At 40.7% G+C, this 13,651-nt stretch overlaps 1 protein-coding gene across 4 annotated transcripts in view; it reads left to right on the top strand.

The window, feature by feature from the left end:
• pign (phosphatidylinositol glycan anchor biosynthesis, class N) overlaps window positions 1-13,651 on the top strand; it is a 107,894-nt gene that overhangs the window by 49,123 nt on the left and 45,120 nt on the right. For all 4 annotated transcript variants that reach the window (XM_052016783.1, XM_052016786.1, XM_052016785.1 and 1 more), the window contains exon 13: window positions 13,409-13,487. In XM_052016783.1, coding sequence (XP_051872743.1) covers window positions 13,409-13,487 — 79 coding nt within the window. The remainder of the gene's footprint in view (window positions 1-13,408; window positions 13,488-13,651) is intronic.

The raw sequence follows: 13,651 nt of genomic DNA, 5'->3' as shown, positions 1-13,651 counted from the left end.
CCACATTATTTCTGAATACATTGGTTCTTCTGCACTTGTCGCTCCCTTTCCCATCCTCTGAATATGTAAATAGAGGAAGGAATTTTGAGAACTGCAGTTTAGGGCTCTTGATTATTTCATAGTACCAGATACAGCTTTTGGTTAAAATATTGAAGTTTGCTTTCTGCATGATCCACTGGTGATACCCCACGTCTTCTGGGCTTCCCTCACACTTGCCAAGGTGACCTTGATGTAAACCTTGTCATGTGTGCAGGTGAGGATTTTAATGAAGTCAAGCTAATCCATATTACCAGGTTTTGGGCGATTTTCTAAAGGCCCATCTCTGTTTTCTTGTGCGTTCCAGACAATCTATGAGTGCCTCTTTGGAGGAAATTGGAAAAGAAAGGGGGAATGTTCAGGATCTATTAGCAGCTCCGTGATGCACAAAGTGCTTCATAGCCAAACAAATATTTTTGTCATTTCCTTCCCAGTGTTATATGGAAGAATAAGATTTTAATGGAATTATATGATATTAGTTAATGCTGAGTGACCACAAAACCAAAGTGTAAAGATGGAAGCTTTGTAAATTTAACTTCTATCATTTCAGATGAAGAGTCATTGAGCTGAAGCATCAAACTGTTTTACCCTCTCTCTGCAAATGCTGCCATACCTGCTTTTTTTGTACATTTATTATTTCTATTTCTAATTTCCAACATCCATAGTATTTTGCTTTTGTTTATCTTTGGATGAAAGAGAAGGATTGGTGACTATTTTGCTATGCATCATTGTTTGATGATTTGCTAGTAATCTTCCTGTGCCCTTCTGGTCTGCTTTTTCTGCACATTTCAAGCATTTTTGGTTTTTTATCTATCTGCGTTTCTTGTATTTGCTAAAACTGCTAATACTATAAAATGGTCGGTAAGAGGATTAATAAGATCACAAAGGATGCATGCAATCTATGCTTGTTTTGGGTTTAAACCCACATGTATGTTTTACACAATCCCTGTTTGTATATGCAATTCATTTAACTTGGTGGGTTCTAGTGCTTTTTTGGTTAATGGGCATTTGAAGCTCTTTTTAAGCCAGATTTTGCAGTTGAGATAAATAACAAAATCAGTGTGCATTGTGGTTAACAAACAGCAAATTCTGGTGAATGCATTGCTGTAGTTGAGTGCAGAAATTGTAGAGCTGCTCTTAGTGTTACCCAACACCACCATGAGCTTTGTTGTATTGGTATCTGGCTAAGAAAGTCAGTATTGAAATAAGCAGAGAGGCCTTTGGTGAAGGAGACACACCAAAGAAAGTTAGGCCAATTCTACTGTAAGGTTGTCCATCTATAATATTAACTAACTTTTTTTCTCCCTACAGGCACTACCTGATGTGCTAGACATCTCCTTTTGGTTTGGGGTTCAGTAACAGATGAAAAACGTTAAATTTAAAAAGGAAAAGTAGGGCATACAAAGTGGGAAGGGCTGGTAGAAGGCCAGAGAACTTGGGTTTTTAGGATCCAGCAGCAAAAGACTGAAATGTTTATAAGAAGGAAGAATATTGATTTTGATAGAAAATTTTGCAAGCATTATTATAATGAACAGTAAGAGTTTCTATGGATATATAAATAGGAAGAAGGTGACCAAGGTAGGTGTGGGACCTCTAGAGAACAGGGCTGTTGATTTAATGACAAAAGAAGTGGCAGATATGTTCAATCAGTTTTTTGCATCAATCTTTACCATGGAGGGCACTGTAAATATCCCTAAGAGAAAATTGAGCTAAATTAAAATAACAATGGGAAACTTTAAAAAATTTCAATCACGAGAAATGAAGTGTTTGAGGAACGCACAGGGCTAAAGGCAAACAAATTGTCAGGACCTGATGACCTGCACTCAAAGGTTTTAAAGGAAGTAGCTGCAGAGATTGTGGATGCATTGGTTGAAAATTTTCAAAACTCACTAAATTTCAAGAGGGTACCAGAAGGTTGGAAAATGTAACTCCCTTATTCAAAAGCTGGCAAAGGGAGTTTAACGTGGAGAAGTGTGGGGTCATGTACTTTACAAAGAAGAATCAAAAGGAGGATTATTATGTAAAGGGAGAGAGACAGCAAATAAGTGAAGTTCAGAGGGATCCATTTCTAATGCATGAATCACAAAAAGTTAGCAGGCAGGTCCCAAAAGTAGTTTAAAAAGGCAAATGATATGAAAAACACGATGATGCTGGAAGAACTTAGCAGGCCAGGCAGCATCCGTGGAGAAAAGCAGGCTGTCAATGTTTCGGGTCAGGACCCTTCTTCAGGACTGAAGATAGGAAAAGGGGAAGGCTGATATGTAGGAGGGAAAAGTAGAGCAGTGATAGGTGGACAAAAGAGGAAAGGCAGGGTGGTCAATAGGTGGTGATAGATAGATGCAGGTAAGAGATAATGATAGGCAGGTGCGGGGGAGGAGGGGAGAGCAGATCCACCGGGGGATGGGTCAAAGGTAAGGAGAGAAAGGAGAAAAAAAAGAGGCTTGGAAAGGGAAGAAAAGAAGAAGCATGGTGGGGGGGGAGGGGAGGGGGGTGTTGTGGGGAAGGTGGGGTGGGGATTACTTAAATATTCAATGTTCATGCCATTAGGCTGCAAGGTTCCAAGATGGAAAATGAGGTGCTGTTCCTCCAGTTTGGGCCTGGAATTCTTCTGGGAGTGGAGGAGGCCGAGGACTGACATATCAGTGATAGTGTGGGAGGGGGAGTTGAAGTGACTGGCTTTGATATGTTGGCTTTTATTGTGAGGAGATTCCAGTTTAAGAATAAGGACGTTGTATTACAGTTGTACAGGGTGTTGGTGAGACCGCAGCTGGAATACCCTGCGAGGTTTTGGTCCCCTTATCTAATAAAACATTTTGTAGCTTTGGAAGCAATCCAAAGGAGATTCAGCAGGCTAATTTCTGAGATGAAAGGTTGACCTTTGAAGAGAAGCTGGACAGTTTGGATCTGCAGTCTTTGTAGTTTAGAAGATTGAGGGATGACCTTATTCAAACATAAGATTCTAAGGTGGCCTGATGGGGTAGATGTTGAGATGTTTTCACGAGTGGGAGAGTCACAAACAAGGAACTTCATTACAAAATAAGGAGCCAGTCATTTAAAACTGAGGTGCGTTGTAATTTCATCTCTTAGGGTAGTGAATCTCTGGAATTTTCTGTTCCCGAGGGTGGTGGTGCGAGGATCATTAGATACATTTAAGGCAGATAGAGATAAATATTTAAAGATCAAGAAATTAAACTTAATAGGAACTGTCACAGAAAAGGAGTTGACGCCAGCACAGATCAGCCACGATCATATTGAATGGCAGGGCAGTTGTGAGGGCCCTAATAGCCTACTCCTGCCCCTGCTTCTATTTCTTGTTCTCTGACCTGCATTTCATATCTTTAACATATCCCTCTTGTTTTCTCTCTCTAACTTCCCTCATTATTCTATACATCAGATGTCTCTGTAAACATTGTGGTCACCTGAGCGCTCCCTGGCCTCAGTTTACCAGGGGTATTCCCTTTGTCCTTTCCATCCCTCACCCACTACTTTGGCTATTTACAACTGACTTATTTCCTCACTTTCTCAGTTCTGACAAGGGGTCTTTGATCTGAAATGTTAACTCTTTTTTTTATTGATGTTGCCTGACCTACTGAGCATTCCAGCATTTTTTGGTATTTTTTATATTAGAGCAAGTTAGGACATGACCATTCTAATGTAAACAAAGTTTTAACATTTGGTCTGTCTTAATACTGCCAAACAACTTCTCCCTGCATTGACGTACAGCTTCTACAAGTGTGAATTCTTCAGATTTGTTGTTGTAAATATTTCTTTATCATTTTGTTTTTGTTTCTCTCTATTATAATACTTTTTCTTGCCCTTAATTTTGCTTTCTGTACAAGATTTCACATTGAATTACATTTTCTAATGGGCACTTCTTGGATTTAGAATGCAGCTCATTAATGATTGTTCAATCAAAATGGCTGAAGGAACATTTATTTGATTTTTGATGCCCAGATACTGATGTAAGCTGTTAGAAAAAATTGGCTGTATTATTTTACAGGATATTCCAGTGTAAAATATGTGAACCATTGTAATAAGTAGCTACTGTCATTCATTTGCCATTTGGCAAAATTTGGCCCTTTGTCCTTTTTATTTGACTAAACAGCTTAAGAATATTCTATCTGCAAAACTTTAGCCAGCTTCAGTTATGATTCACTTTGACAACACTTCCATCTCTGAGACAGAAGGTAGTGGGTTCAAATTTCACTTTGGATTCTTGAGCACAAAAGTTTAGGTTGACATCCTGTTGCAGTATTAAAGGAGCCCTCTGTCAAAGGTGACATCATTCAGATGAGAAGTTAAACTGAATCCCCATTTGGCCTCTAGGTAAAGGCCTCATTGCACAACATTGAAGAAGGGCATAATTTGGTCATGATCAATAATATGAGCAATTCTGATGAAAAGTTATCAAGCTGAAGACACAAGAGACTTCAGAAGCTGGAAAGACACACAGAAAGATGCTGGAAGCAGGTCAGGCGAAGGGAAATAAACTGTCGAAGTTTCAGTTGAAGACCCTTCATCGGAAGGAGCTTATCTCCATTTTGCTGCAGATGCTGAAATCTGGAGGAATTGTCAACGTTTCGGGTCGAGACCCTCCATCAGAACTGAGAGTGGAGAGGGAAGATAGCTGGTATAAGGAGGAGAGGAAGGACGGGCCAGTGGGTGATAGGTGGAACGAGGAAGGGTGAGGGATGTTGGGCAGAGGGAACCAGGTTGGGGAGGCGTGAAGTCAGGAGACAGAAGCAGGTGGGTGATAGGTGGATCCAGACGAGGAGAAAAAAAGGGCAGGTGGAACCAGGTAGGGGAGGTGAACGTGATGGTGGAGACAGCTGCTGGAGGGTGATAAGCAGGAACACAAAGTCTACAAGTGCTAGATTCTGATGTTAGGAAGGTGATAATGGGAACCATTAAGGGAGAGATGAAAGGCAGATGGAACCAGAGGGAGGAGAGGTTCCAATGGTGAACTGCGTAGGTAGTAGGTGGATGAAGAACCAGGAGGAGGAAGGGGGTAAAATGGGTAATGGGGGCTGGAGGGGGGTATTGGGAAAGGAACACAAATGGGAGGACCAGAGGTGGATTGGAGGGAGAGGGGATTACAGGGGGTAAGGGTTACCTGAAATTGGAAATGTAATGTTCATACCACTGGGTTGTAGACTACCCAGGCGGAATATGAGATGTTGTTCTTCTAGTTTGTGTTTGGCTTCATCCTTGCAGAGGAGAAGGCCAAGGATGGACCAAAGTACACTCTCTGTTTCTCTTTTTCTGCTTCCACCTATCACCCGCCTACCTGTGTCTCCTACCTCATCCCTTCACCTGGCACCGTCTGCCCACTATCTCTCGTTCCTCCTCAGTCCACATCCCACCTAATGACCCCTGCCTCACCTCTTCCCCTCTCATCTTTATACTGGCTACCTTCCCTCTCCACCCTCAGTTCTGGTGCAGGGTTTCAACCTGAAGCATTGACAATTCTTTTCCCCCACAGATGCTGCTCGACCTGCTGTTCCTCCAGTAGATTGTTGCTGAAGCTGAACTGTTCTGTTTTTTTTTCTCTCTCTTCACAAATGCTGCCAAACCTGTTAAGTATTTTCAGCATTTCCTACTTTCATTTTCAATTACCAACATCTGCAGTATGTTGTGCCTGTTCTCACATATTGTAGAATTTTGTACTGGTCATTTCTACATTATTGCTTGTGAGCGTTTGCTGTTGCAAATAGGCTGCTGAATTTCCTATGGTGCAACACTTCATTGCCTGTTAAGCAGTATGTGACATCCTGAAGACCTGAAAGGCACATTTTTTTTTCCTTCTACCCATTATTGTCTTGGGAATTCCTTGAAAATGAGAGTACCCTCCAGGAAGGAGTACTAAAAGTCCACATTAGGGAGAGAATTTAGCAACCACAGCATGCAGTGGATTATTAATAATACTATCTATAGTATGTGCCCATATTCACAAGGCTCCCTTTAAATTGCTTTGGAAATGTCAGTTCTTATTCTTTTCAATAAAGATGCTTTACTAAAAAATATGTAGTAAACTGTGCAAACATTGTGTCGTGTGAACAGCTTTTAGCAAAGTCTTGCATCGTAGATGCTTTTGATGCATCAACAAGGTATTTAAATTCTGCCCAAGGAGGTTTTCATTCAGGGAAGGTTGAGCGATCTGTGATCTGTTAAGCAGTAACCCCTTGTGCTCTTCAAACTATTTGATAAATGATTTATTTCTGAAATGTGGTCCATGACTCTAAACCTTTTTTTTCCTAAAGAAAAATCCTTTTAGATTCTCAAGAGACCCCTGAAGGAAAACCACTTAAATGAATCACAATGAATAAGAACGCTACTTGCAAGTGAACCCTTCAGCCCACAGCAAGCATCCACGTTTTAAATATCTTTATACTAAATGGACTAGCAATGCTAGAGAATTTTATTGCAAACCAATGCATCAGGAAGTGCTTCAGCTTGTGCTCACCATCTTTCCTTAACCACAAACTGCCTATTGTTGTAGTGTGGTTGAAGAAACCACCAGCCTAGAAACAAATTGGTTTGTAAGAAATCAATCAAAAGGAAATGGGGGATGTGAGTCTAAACAGAAATATGGCATGAGGGTTTCCTACTTGGTCTCTTGCCTACAGAATTGAGTGGTATATGATGGGAATAAAAAATGAAAATATTATGTGGTTTCTTTCAAAGTTTTTAATCAGTAAAACTGCCTCAAGAAATGAAAATTGTTAGCACAATAAACCCTTTTGAGTTATGTTTATTTTTAGTACTATAATGCATTTATTGCACTGCCTTTTTTTGTATACCCCCATTTATACCAGTTGACTTGAAATGTGCCATTGTTTTCCTTCAACAAAGGAAAATTGAGCAGATCTCCCGCTGGCTTGACGTTGCTGGACACCCAGGGCACGTTGTTTACTCTAGCATAGCCCCACTGGGAACTCGACCTTCTATCATTTTGACATGGTGTGGTGTAGTGGAGGATTATCTTAGCACATTCACCCAGCTGCCGTCATGGAACACCTTTGACAACCAGTGATGCCTCACCCAAGGCTCATTAGCTGTCAAAGCTGTCACTTTTATTGAATGTTCATTCATCTCTTTGACATTCAAAACACTCAAAATCACTTGCGGCCAGGCAAAAAATGGAAATACTTTTTAAAATTGTTTAAAAATTAAAGGTCTGAACTAAACACTTGAAAAGAATTTAAAAAGTAAAACTATTAGGAAGTAATGTTGTTGAATATGTGTATTGGGAAACATGATAAATATGTACGTAAGTACAAGGTGATGCATTTTGGGAGAATTAATAAAGAAAGGAAGTATGTAATGAATGGTAGGGCACTAGGGAGTATTGAGGAATAGAGGGATCTCTGTTTGTGTCCAAGTATCACAGGAGGTAGCTGGTGAATAAGGTGATGAAGAATGCATGTGGGATATTTACTTTCATGAGTCGGAGCATAGAGTACTGGAGCAGAGAGGTTATGGAGCAATGTTATAAAATTTAAGATAGACCATAGCAGGAGGACTGTATGCCACATTATAGAAAGGGCATGATTGCATTGTAGAGAATATAGAGGAGATTTAGCAGGACAGTGCCTGTGATGGAGAGCTTCAGTTGTGAGGAGAGACTGGATAGGCTGGGTTTATTTTCCTTGGAGCAGAGGAGGCTGAAGGGGGATCTGATAGTGTGTATATAACTATGTTCACTGCTAGTATATATAACTATATATAACTAGATAGGTTAGTTGGTAGGAAACATTTCCCCAAAGTAGAGATGTCTAAAACTGGAGGGCATAAGTTTAGTGTAAGGAGTAAAGGTTTTAGAGGGGATCTGAGGAAGAATTTTTTCACCCAGAGGAATGCACTGCCTGTGTGGGTTGTGGAGGCTGGTACTCATGTAACATGTAATAAATATCTAGACAAGCACTTGAATTGCCAAGGGATGGAAGGCCACTGACCAAGTGTTGGTAACTGGAACTGGTATAGATAGGTACTTGATAATCAGCATGGTCATGTTGGGCTGAAAGGACTGGTTCTGTACTGTATGAGTCTGTGACTCTAAGTATTCTTCGGCAGTCCCTCAAGATCAAGGTCGACTTGCTCCCACTCTGTTGCTTCTGTGATGATCAATAAGGCCAGTGTGGCAACTGCAGACTCTTCCGCAGATGGCACAGGAAGTGTCCAATAGGAGCTGGTGTGCTCCTTCTGCCACTCAAGCGGGGTGTCTGAGTGCTTCTGTTGCATGGCCTTGAGGTTCTCAGTACCATTTCTAATGCTCCTTTTCCACTTTGAGTGGTCGTGGGCCCTGAATCCCCAAGAGTCAGTGGGGATGAAGCTTTGAGCACATCCTTGAATCTCATTTTGTTCTCTTATTCTCCTATGATATTATTCCATTGCTGGCAATCAGGCTTGGTAATAGCACAGGGACAGAGAATCTATTAACTACCATTAAATTTGGTCATTACCTACTATGACATATTACTGTTTGTACTACATATTTTGGTTTTCTTGCCAGTTGATTTCCATTGGATAGAATTGTTTATGATAAAGTCTCTCACCAGTAAGAGCTGCTTCACACTATTTGTGAAGTGCTCTTATTGCTGACTTCGCTTCCTTTAGAAGAAAATATTGCAACAGAAGGAAGCCATTTCGCTCACCTTATCAAGCCTGATTGCCACTTAATGAGATCATGGCTGTGAATTACCTCCCTAAACTAGGCTTCGTCCCAAATTCCAAAATAAATTTAACAGAAATAAATCACTCTCAGGTTTATAATTAACAATCCAGCATTAACCGTCACTGGTGTAAGAGAGTTCCAAACTTCTAACACACCTTACAGCACTTACTTTGTTTGCTCATGAAAGACTTGGATTTAATTTTAAGATGATATCCCTCAGTACTTGATTCATCAACCAGTAGAAATAATTCCTCACTATTAAAACAATTTGTTCTTCATGTTTCTAATGGCTATTAGGTTGTACCAATAAATTTTTACTTGCAGCATTTGTCCACCAATCTTGTCATGAATACACCAATCTCAACAACAGTCAAGAAACTTAATGCCATGTGTGTGGCGTAGAAGTGATTTTGTATGAGGTAGTGTTCCCAAACACTAGCTGTCCTTGTCCTTCTACATCATAGAGGTCATTTTTTTTTAGAAGTCCTATCAAAAATAAGCATTGGTGATTTGTTGCAGTGTATCGCACATGCTGCAGGCACAGTGCACCTGTGGCAAAAGGACTGAATGTTTAGAGTGATGGGTTGGGGGTACCTAATAAACAAATTATTTGTACTGAATGATGGTGAGTTTTTTGACTATTGTCTTTGATGCAGACATCTTTGATGCATTGCTGACAGTATTCAAGAAACCTTTGCACTTTGAATTGTACTTTGTTGTTGGTACAAAAGTTTGGGGAAGTCAAGAATTGAATCACTTTCTGCAAAACACCTAACTTTTGATCCTCTCTTGTAGCCACATGATTTATGTGCTTGGGGCCAATTAAGATTCTGATCAGTGGTGATCTTCCAGGATGTTATTGTTAGGGAATTTTGCAATGGTAATGTGGTTGAATGTCAAGGGTAGCTAATTGGATTCTATCATTACCCAACACTGAGAACATCGGTTGACAGTTATCAGCCCCTGCTTGAATGTTTGTATGGAGGCAGGTATGGTTGCTTCATTATCTATGGAATTGCAAATAGAATTGGCCATTGTGCAATTATCATTGAACATCCCACAAAAAAAAACATTTAAAATAACATATCAATAAAATAAAAAGTCAACTTACATACGCATTTTCCCAGTGGCTGTTTCTTCCCATTGAAATCACTGGTCTGCCTGAACTGGCTCAGGCAGAACAGGGACATTTCCCAGCATAAGTGCTGATAAATCTGAGGGGTTCTGCACTCCCTTTTTGATCCTTTCACAGTGGTTCAACATGGGTAACTTGAGGGTGGGTACTTGGTTGGAGTGGACAAAGGCCTGTGCTCTGGAGCCCTGAACTTTCTCCCAGTTAAGTAGTTGAGAGCCAGTGGGTCTGAGTGACTCTGCTAGCTTTTAAGCATAAAACCAAGGCTACTGACTGTTAAGTAGTGAAACCTCTCAGTTGGCTTAGAACCATAGAAAACTACAGCACAGAAAACAGGCCATTTGGCCCTTCTAGTCTGTGCCAAAACATTATTCTGCTAGTCCCATTTACCTGCCCCCAGCCCATACCCCTCCAGACCTCTCTCGTCCATGTATCTATCCAATTTACTCTTAAAAGAGCGAGCCCGCATTTACCACATCAGATGGCAGCCCATTCCACACTCCCACCACTCTTTGAGTGAAGAAGTTCCCTCTAATGTTCCCCCTAAACCTTTCCCCTTTCACCCTAAAGCCATGTCCTCTCGTACTTATCTCTCCTAATCTAGGTGGAAAGAGCCTACTTGCATTAACCCTGTCTATGCCCCTCATCATTTTATAAACCTCTATCATATCTCCCCTCATTCTTCTCCGCTCCAAGGAATAAAGTCCTAACATGCTCAATCTTTCCTTATAACTCAACTCCTGAAGACCCGGCAACATTCTTGTAAATCGCCTCTGCACTCTTTCAATCTTACTGACATCCTTCCTGTAGTTCGGCGATCAGAACTGCACACAATATTTCTAAATTTGGTCTCACCAATGGGATTTTCTGGACCATTGCCATTTTCTGGACCATTTTTCCATTTGGTCCAGATCCCTCCGCAAGCTTTGAAAGCCTTCCTCGCTGTCCACTACACCTCCAATCTTAGTGTCATCCGCAAATTTACTAATCCAGTTTACCACATTATCGTCTAGATCATTGATATATACAACAAACAACAATGGCCCCAACACAGATCCCTGAGGCATACCACTAGTCACAGGCCTCCAATCTGAGAAACAACCATCCGCAACCACTCTCTGTCTTCTCCCACTCAGCCAATTTTGAATCCAGTTTACAACCTATCCATGGATACCCATTGACTGAACCTTCTGAACTAATCTCCCATGTGGGACCTTGTCAAAGGCCTTACTAAAGTCCATGTAGACAACATCCACAGCCTTACCTTCATCTAATTTTTTAGTGACCTCCTCAAAAAACTCCACAAGATTCGTTAAACACGATCTACCACGCACAAAGCCATGCTGACTATCCTTAATCAACCCTTAGCTGTCCAAATACTTATATGTCCTATCTCTCAGAACACCTTCCAATAATTTACCCACTACTGATGTCAGGCTCACTGGCCTGTAATTACCTGGTTTACTCTTCGAGCTTTTCTTAAACAATGGAACAACATGAGCTATCCTCCAGTCCCTTGGCACCGCACCTGTGGCTAAGGACATTTTAAATATATCTGCCAGGGCCCCTGCAATTTCTACACTAGTCTCTCTCAAGGTCGGAGGAAATATCTTGTCAGGCCCTGGGGATTTATCTACCTTTATTCGCTGTAAAGCATCAAGTACTTCCTCGTTTTTAATCTCTATATGTTCCATGACACTAGCGCTTGCTTCCCTTCCTTCCATATCCACGATACCAGTTTCCTGAGTAAGTACTGATGCAAAAAAACTGTTTAAGACCTCCCCCATCTCCTGAAGCTCCATGCATATACAACCACTCTGATCTTCTAGGGGACCAATTCTGTCTCTTACTATCCTTTTGCTCTTAATATACCTATAGAAACCCTTTGGGTTTACCTTCACATTATCTGCCAAAGCAGCCTCTTGTCTTCTTTTTGCCTTCCTCATTTCCTTTTTTAGTATTTTCTTACATTTCTTATACTCTTCAAGTACCTCATCTGTTCCTAGTTGCCTATACCTGCAATACACCTCTTTTTCTTAACCAGCACACCAATATCCCTTGAAAACCAAGGTTCCCTATGCTTGTTACCCTTGCCTTTAATCCTGACAGGAACATACAAACTCTGCACTCTCAAAATTTCGTCTTTGAAGTCTTTCCATTTACTGAGCACATCCTTGCCAGAAAATAACTTATCCCAATCCACCCTACCTAGATCCTTTCTCATTTCCACAAAATTGGCCTTTCTCCAATTTAGAACCTCCACTCGAGGACCAGACCTATTCTTATCCATAATTATCTTGAAACTAATTGCATTATGGTCACTGGACCCAAAATGCTCACCTACACATACTTCTGTCACCTGACCTGCCTGGTTCCCTAATAGGAGATCAAGTATTGCATTCTCTCTCGTTGGTACCTCTATATATTGATTTAGAAAACTTTCCTGAACACATTTGACGAATTCCAAGCCATCCAACCCTTTCGCAGTGTGGGAGTCCCAGTCAATATGTGGAAAGTTAAAATCCCCTACTATTACAACTTTCTGTTTCTTACATCGGTCTGCTATCTCCCTACAGATTTGTTCCTCCAATTCTCTCTGACTATTGGGCGGTCTATAATACAACCCTTCTTGGAAGTGTCTTTGAACCCAGTCTGCCACTTAACCACATGGGGGAGATTAGAGAGCAAATATTTGGTTAAAGCAGTAGAGTTTAAGGAGCATCTTGAATGAAGAAACAGTGGGAGAGAGTCAGAAAGGTTTAAGAAGGCGAATCCCACAAGCTTATGAGGGCATGACAGCTAATGTTGGAGCGATTGAAATTGGATGTACACTGGAGATTTGCTGGGTTCAAGAATTTACAGCTGTAGCAGGAAGGAGCAAAGTTTTGGAGGAATTTGATAAACAAGGACGGGAATTTTAAAGTAAGTCTTTGTCATGCTGGGAGCTAATGTAGATCAGGGATTAATGGGTGAATAGGACTTAGTATGAATTGGGATGTAGGTAATAGCGTTTTGGGATGACCCTCAATCGCAGATGGAATGAAGGAGGGGTAGAGTTAAATGATATTGCTCTCTTCATGATTGGGTGAATACAGGTGACCCCTGTGTTACGGCTGTTTGGGTTACAGAAATTCACCCCTTAGAGAATTCACAAATCTCTGGCCAAAAATTTGAGATACAGAATAAAATTCGCTCTCACGGAATTTGTGTGGGTGGGGTGGTGGAGAAAAAAAGCACATAAGTCAACACAATTTTTTTTCAATATGTTTCTTGAACACATGGACAGATGACACGACTTCATGTTATGGAAAACCACGATGTGGCCTGTTTTCTAGGAACGCAACTCACTCCGTAATGTGGTGGTCACCTGTATGTGGCTGGAAGTTCTCTTTTGGGTGAAATGAGAGTCCAAGGTTGCAGACAGTCTGGCTGAGCCTCAGACTGTTGCCAGAGAGCAGAATCATGTCAATAGCCAGGAATGGTGTATATTACGGGAATTTGTATACATGAAAGGCTAGTTCATTGAAAACTCAAGTGTTCTGATAATTAATATTTTCTTTCAATAGACCTCTTCCACCTTCTAAAGAACTCGACATGCTTCGAAAAGTGAGAGCGTTTATACAGCAACATCAGTATGATAAAGCAGTAAGTATTCTATTGAGAATGTAATTATTTAGGTCATTGAATTAAATTCATGTGGTGAACAATTTAAGCAAGCAATAGAATAATGGCTTATTTTTAATATTAAATGTTTTCTGGAAGGCTCTTAAATAAATAAATGAATAATCACACAACTGTCATCCAGATCT

This window comes from Pristis pectinata, chromosome 5, assembly GCF_009764475.1.
Source record: "Pristis pectinata isolate sPriPec2 chromosome 5, sPriPec2.1.pri, whole genome shotgun sequence".
NCBI lineage: Eukaryota > Metazoa > Chordata > Chondrichthyes > Rhinopristiformes > Pristidae > Pristis > Pristis pectinata.
The sequence above is the reverse complement of the archived record's forward strand: the minus strand, read 5'-3'. Positions and strand labels throughout refer to the sequence as shown.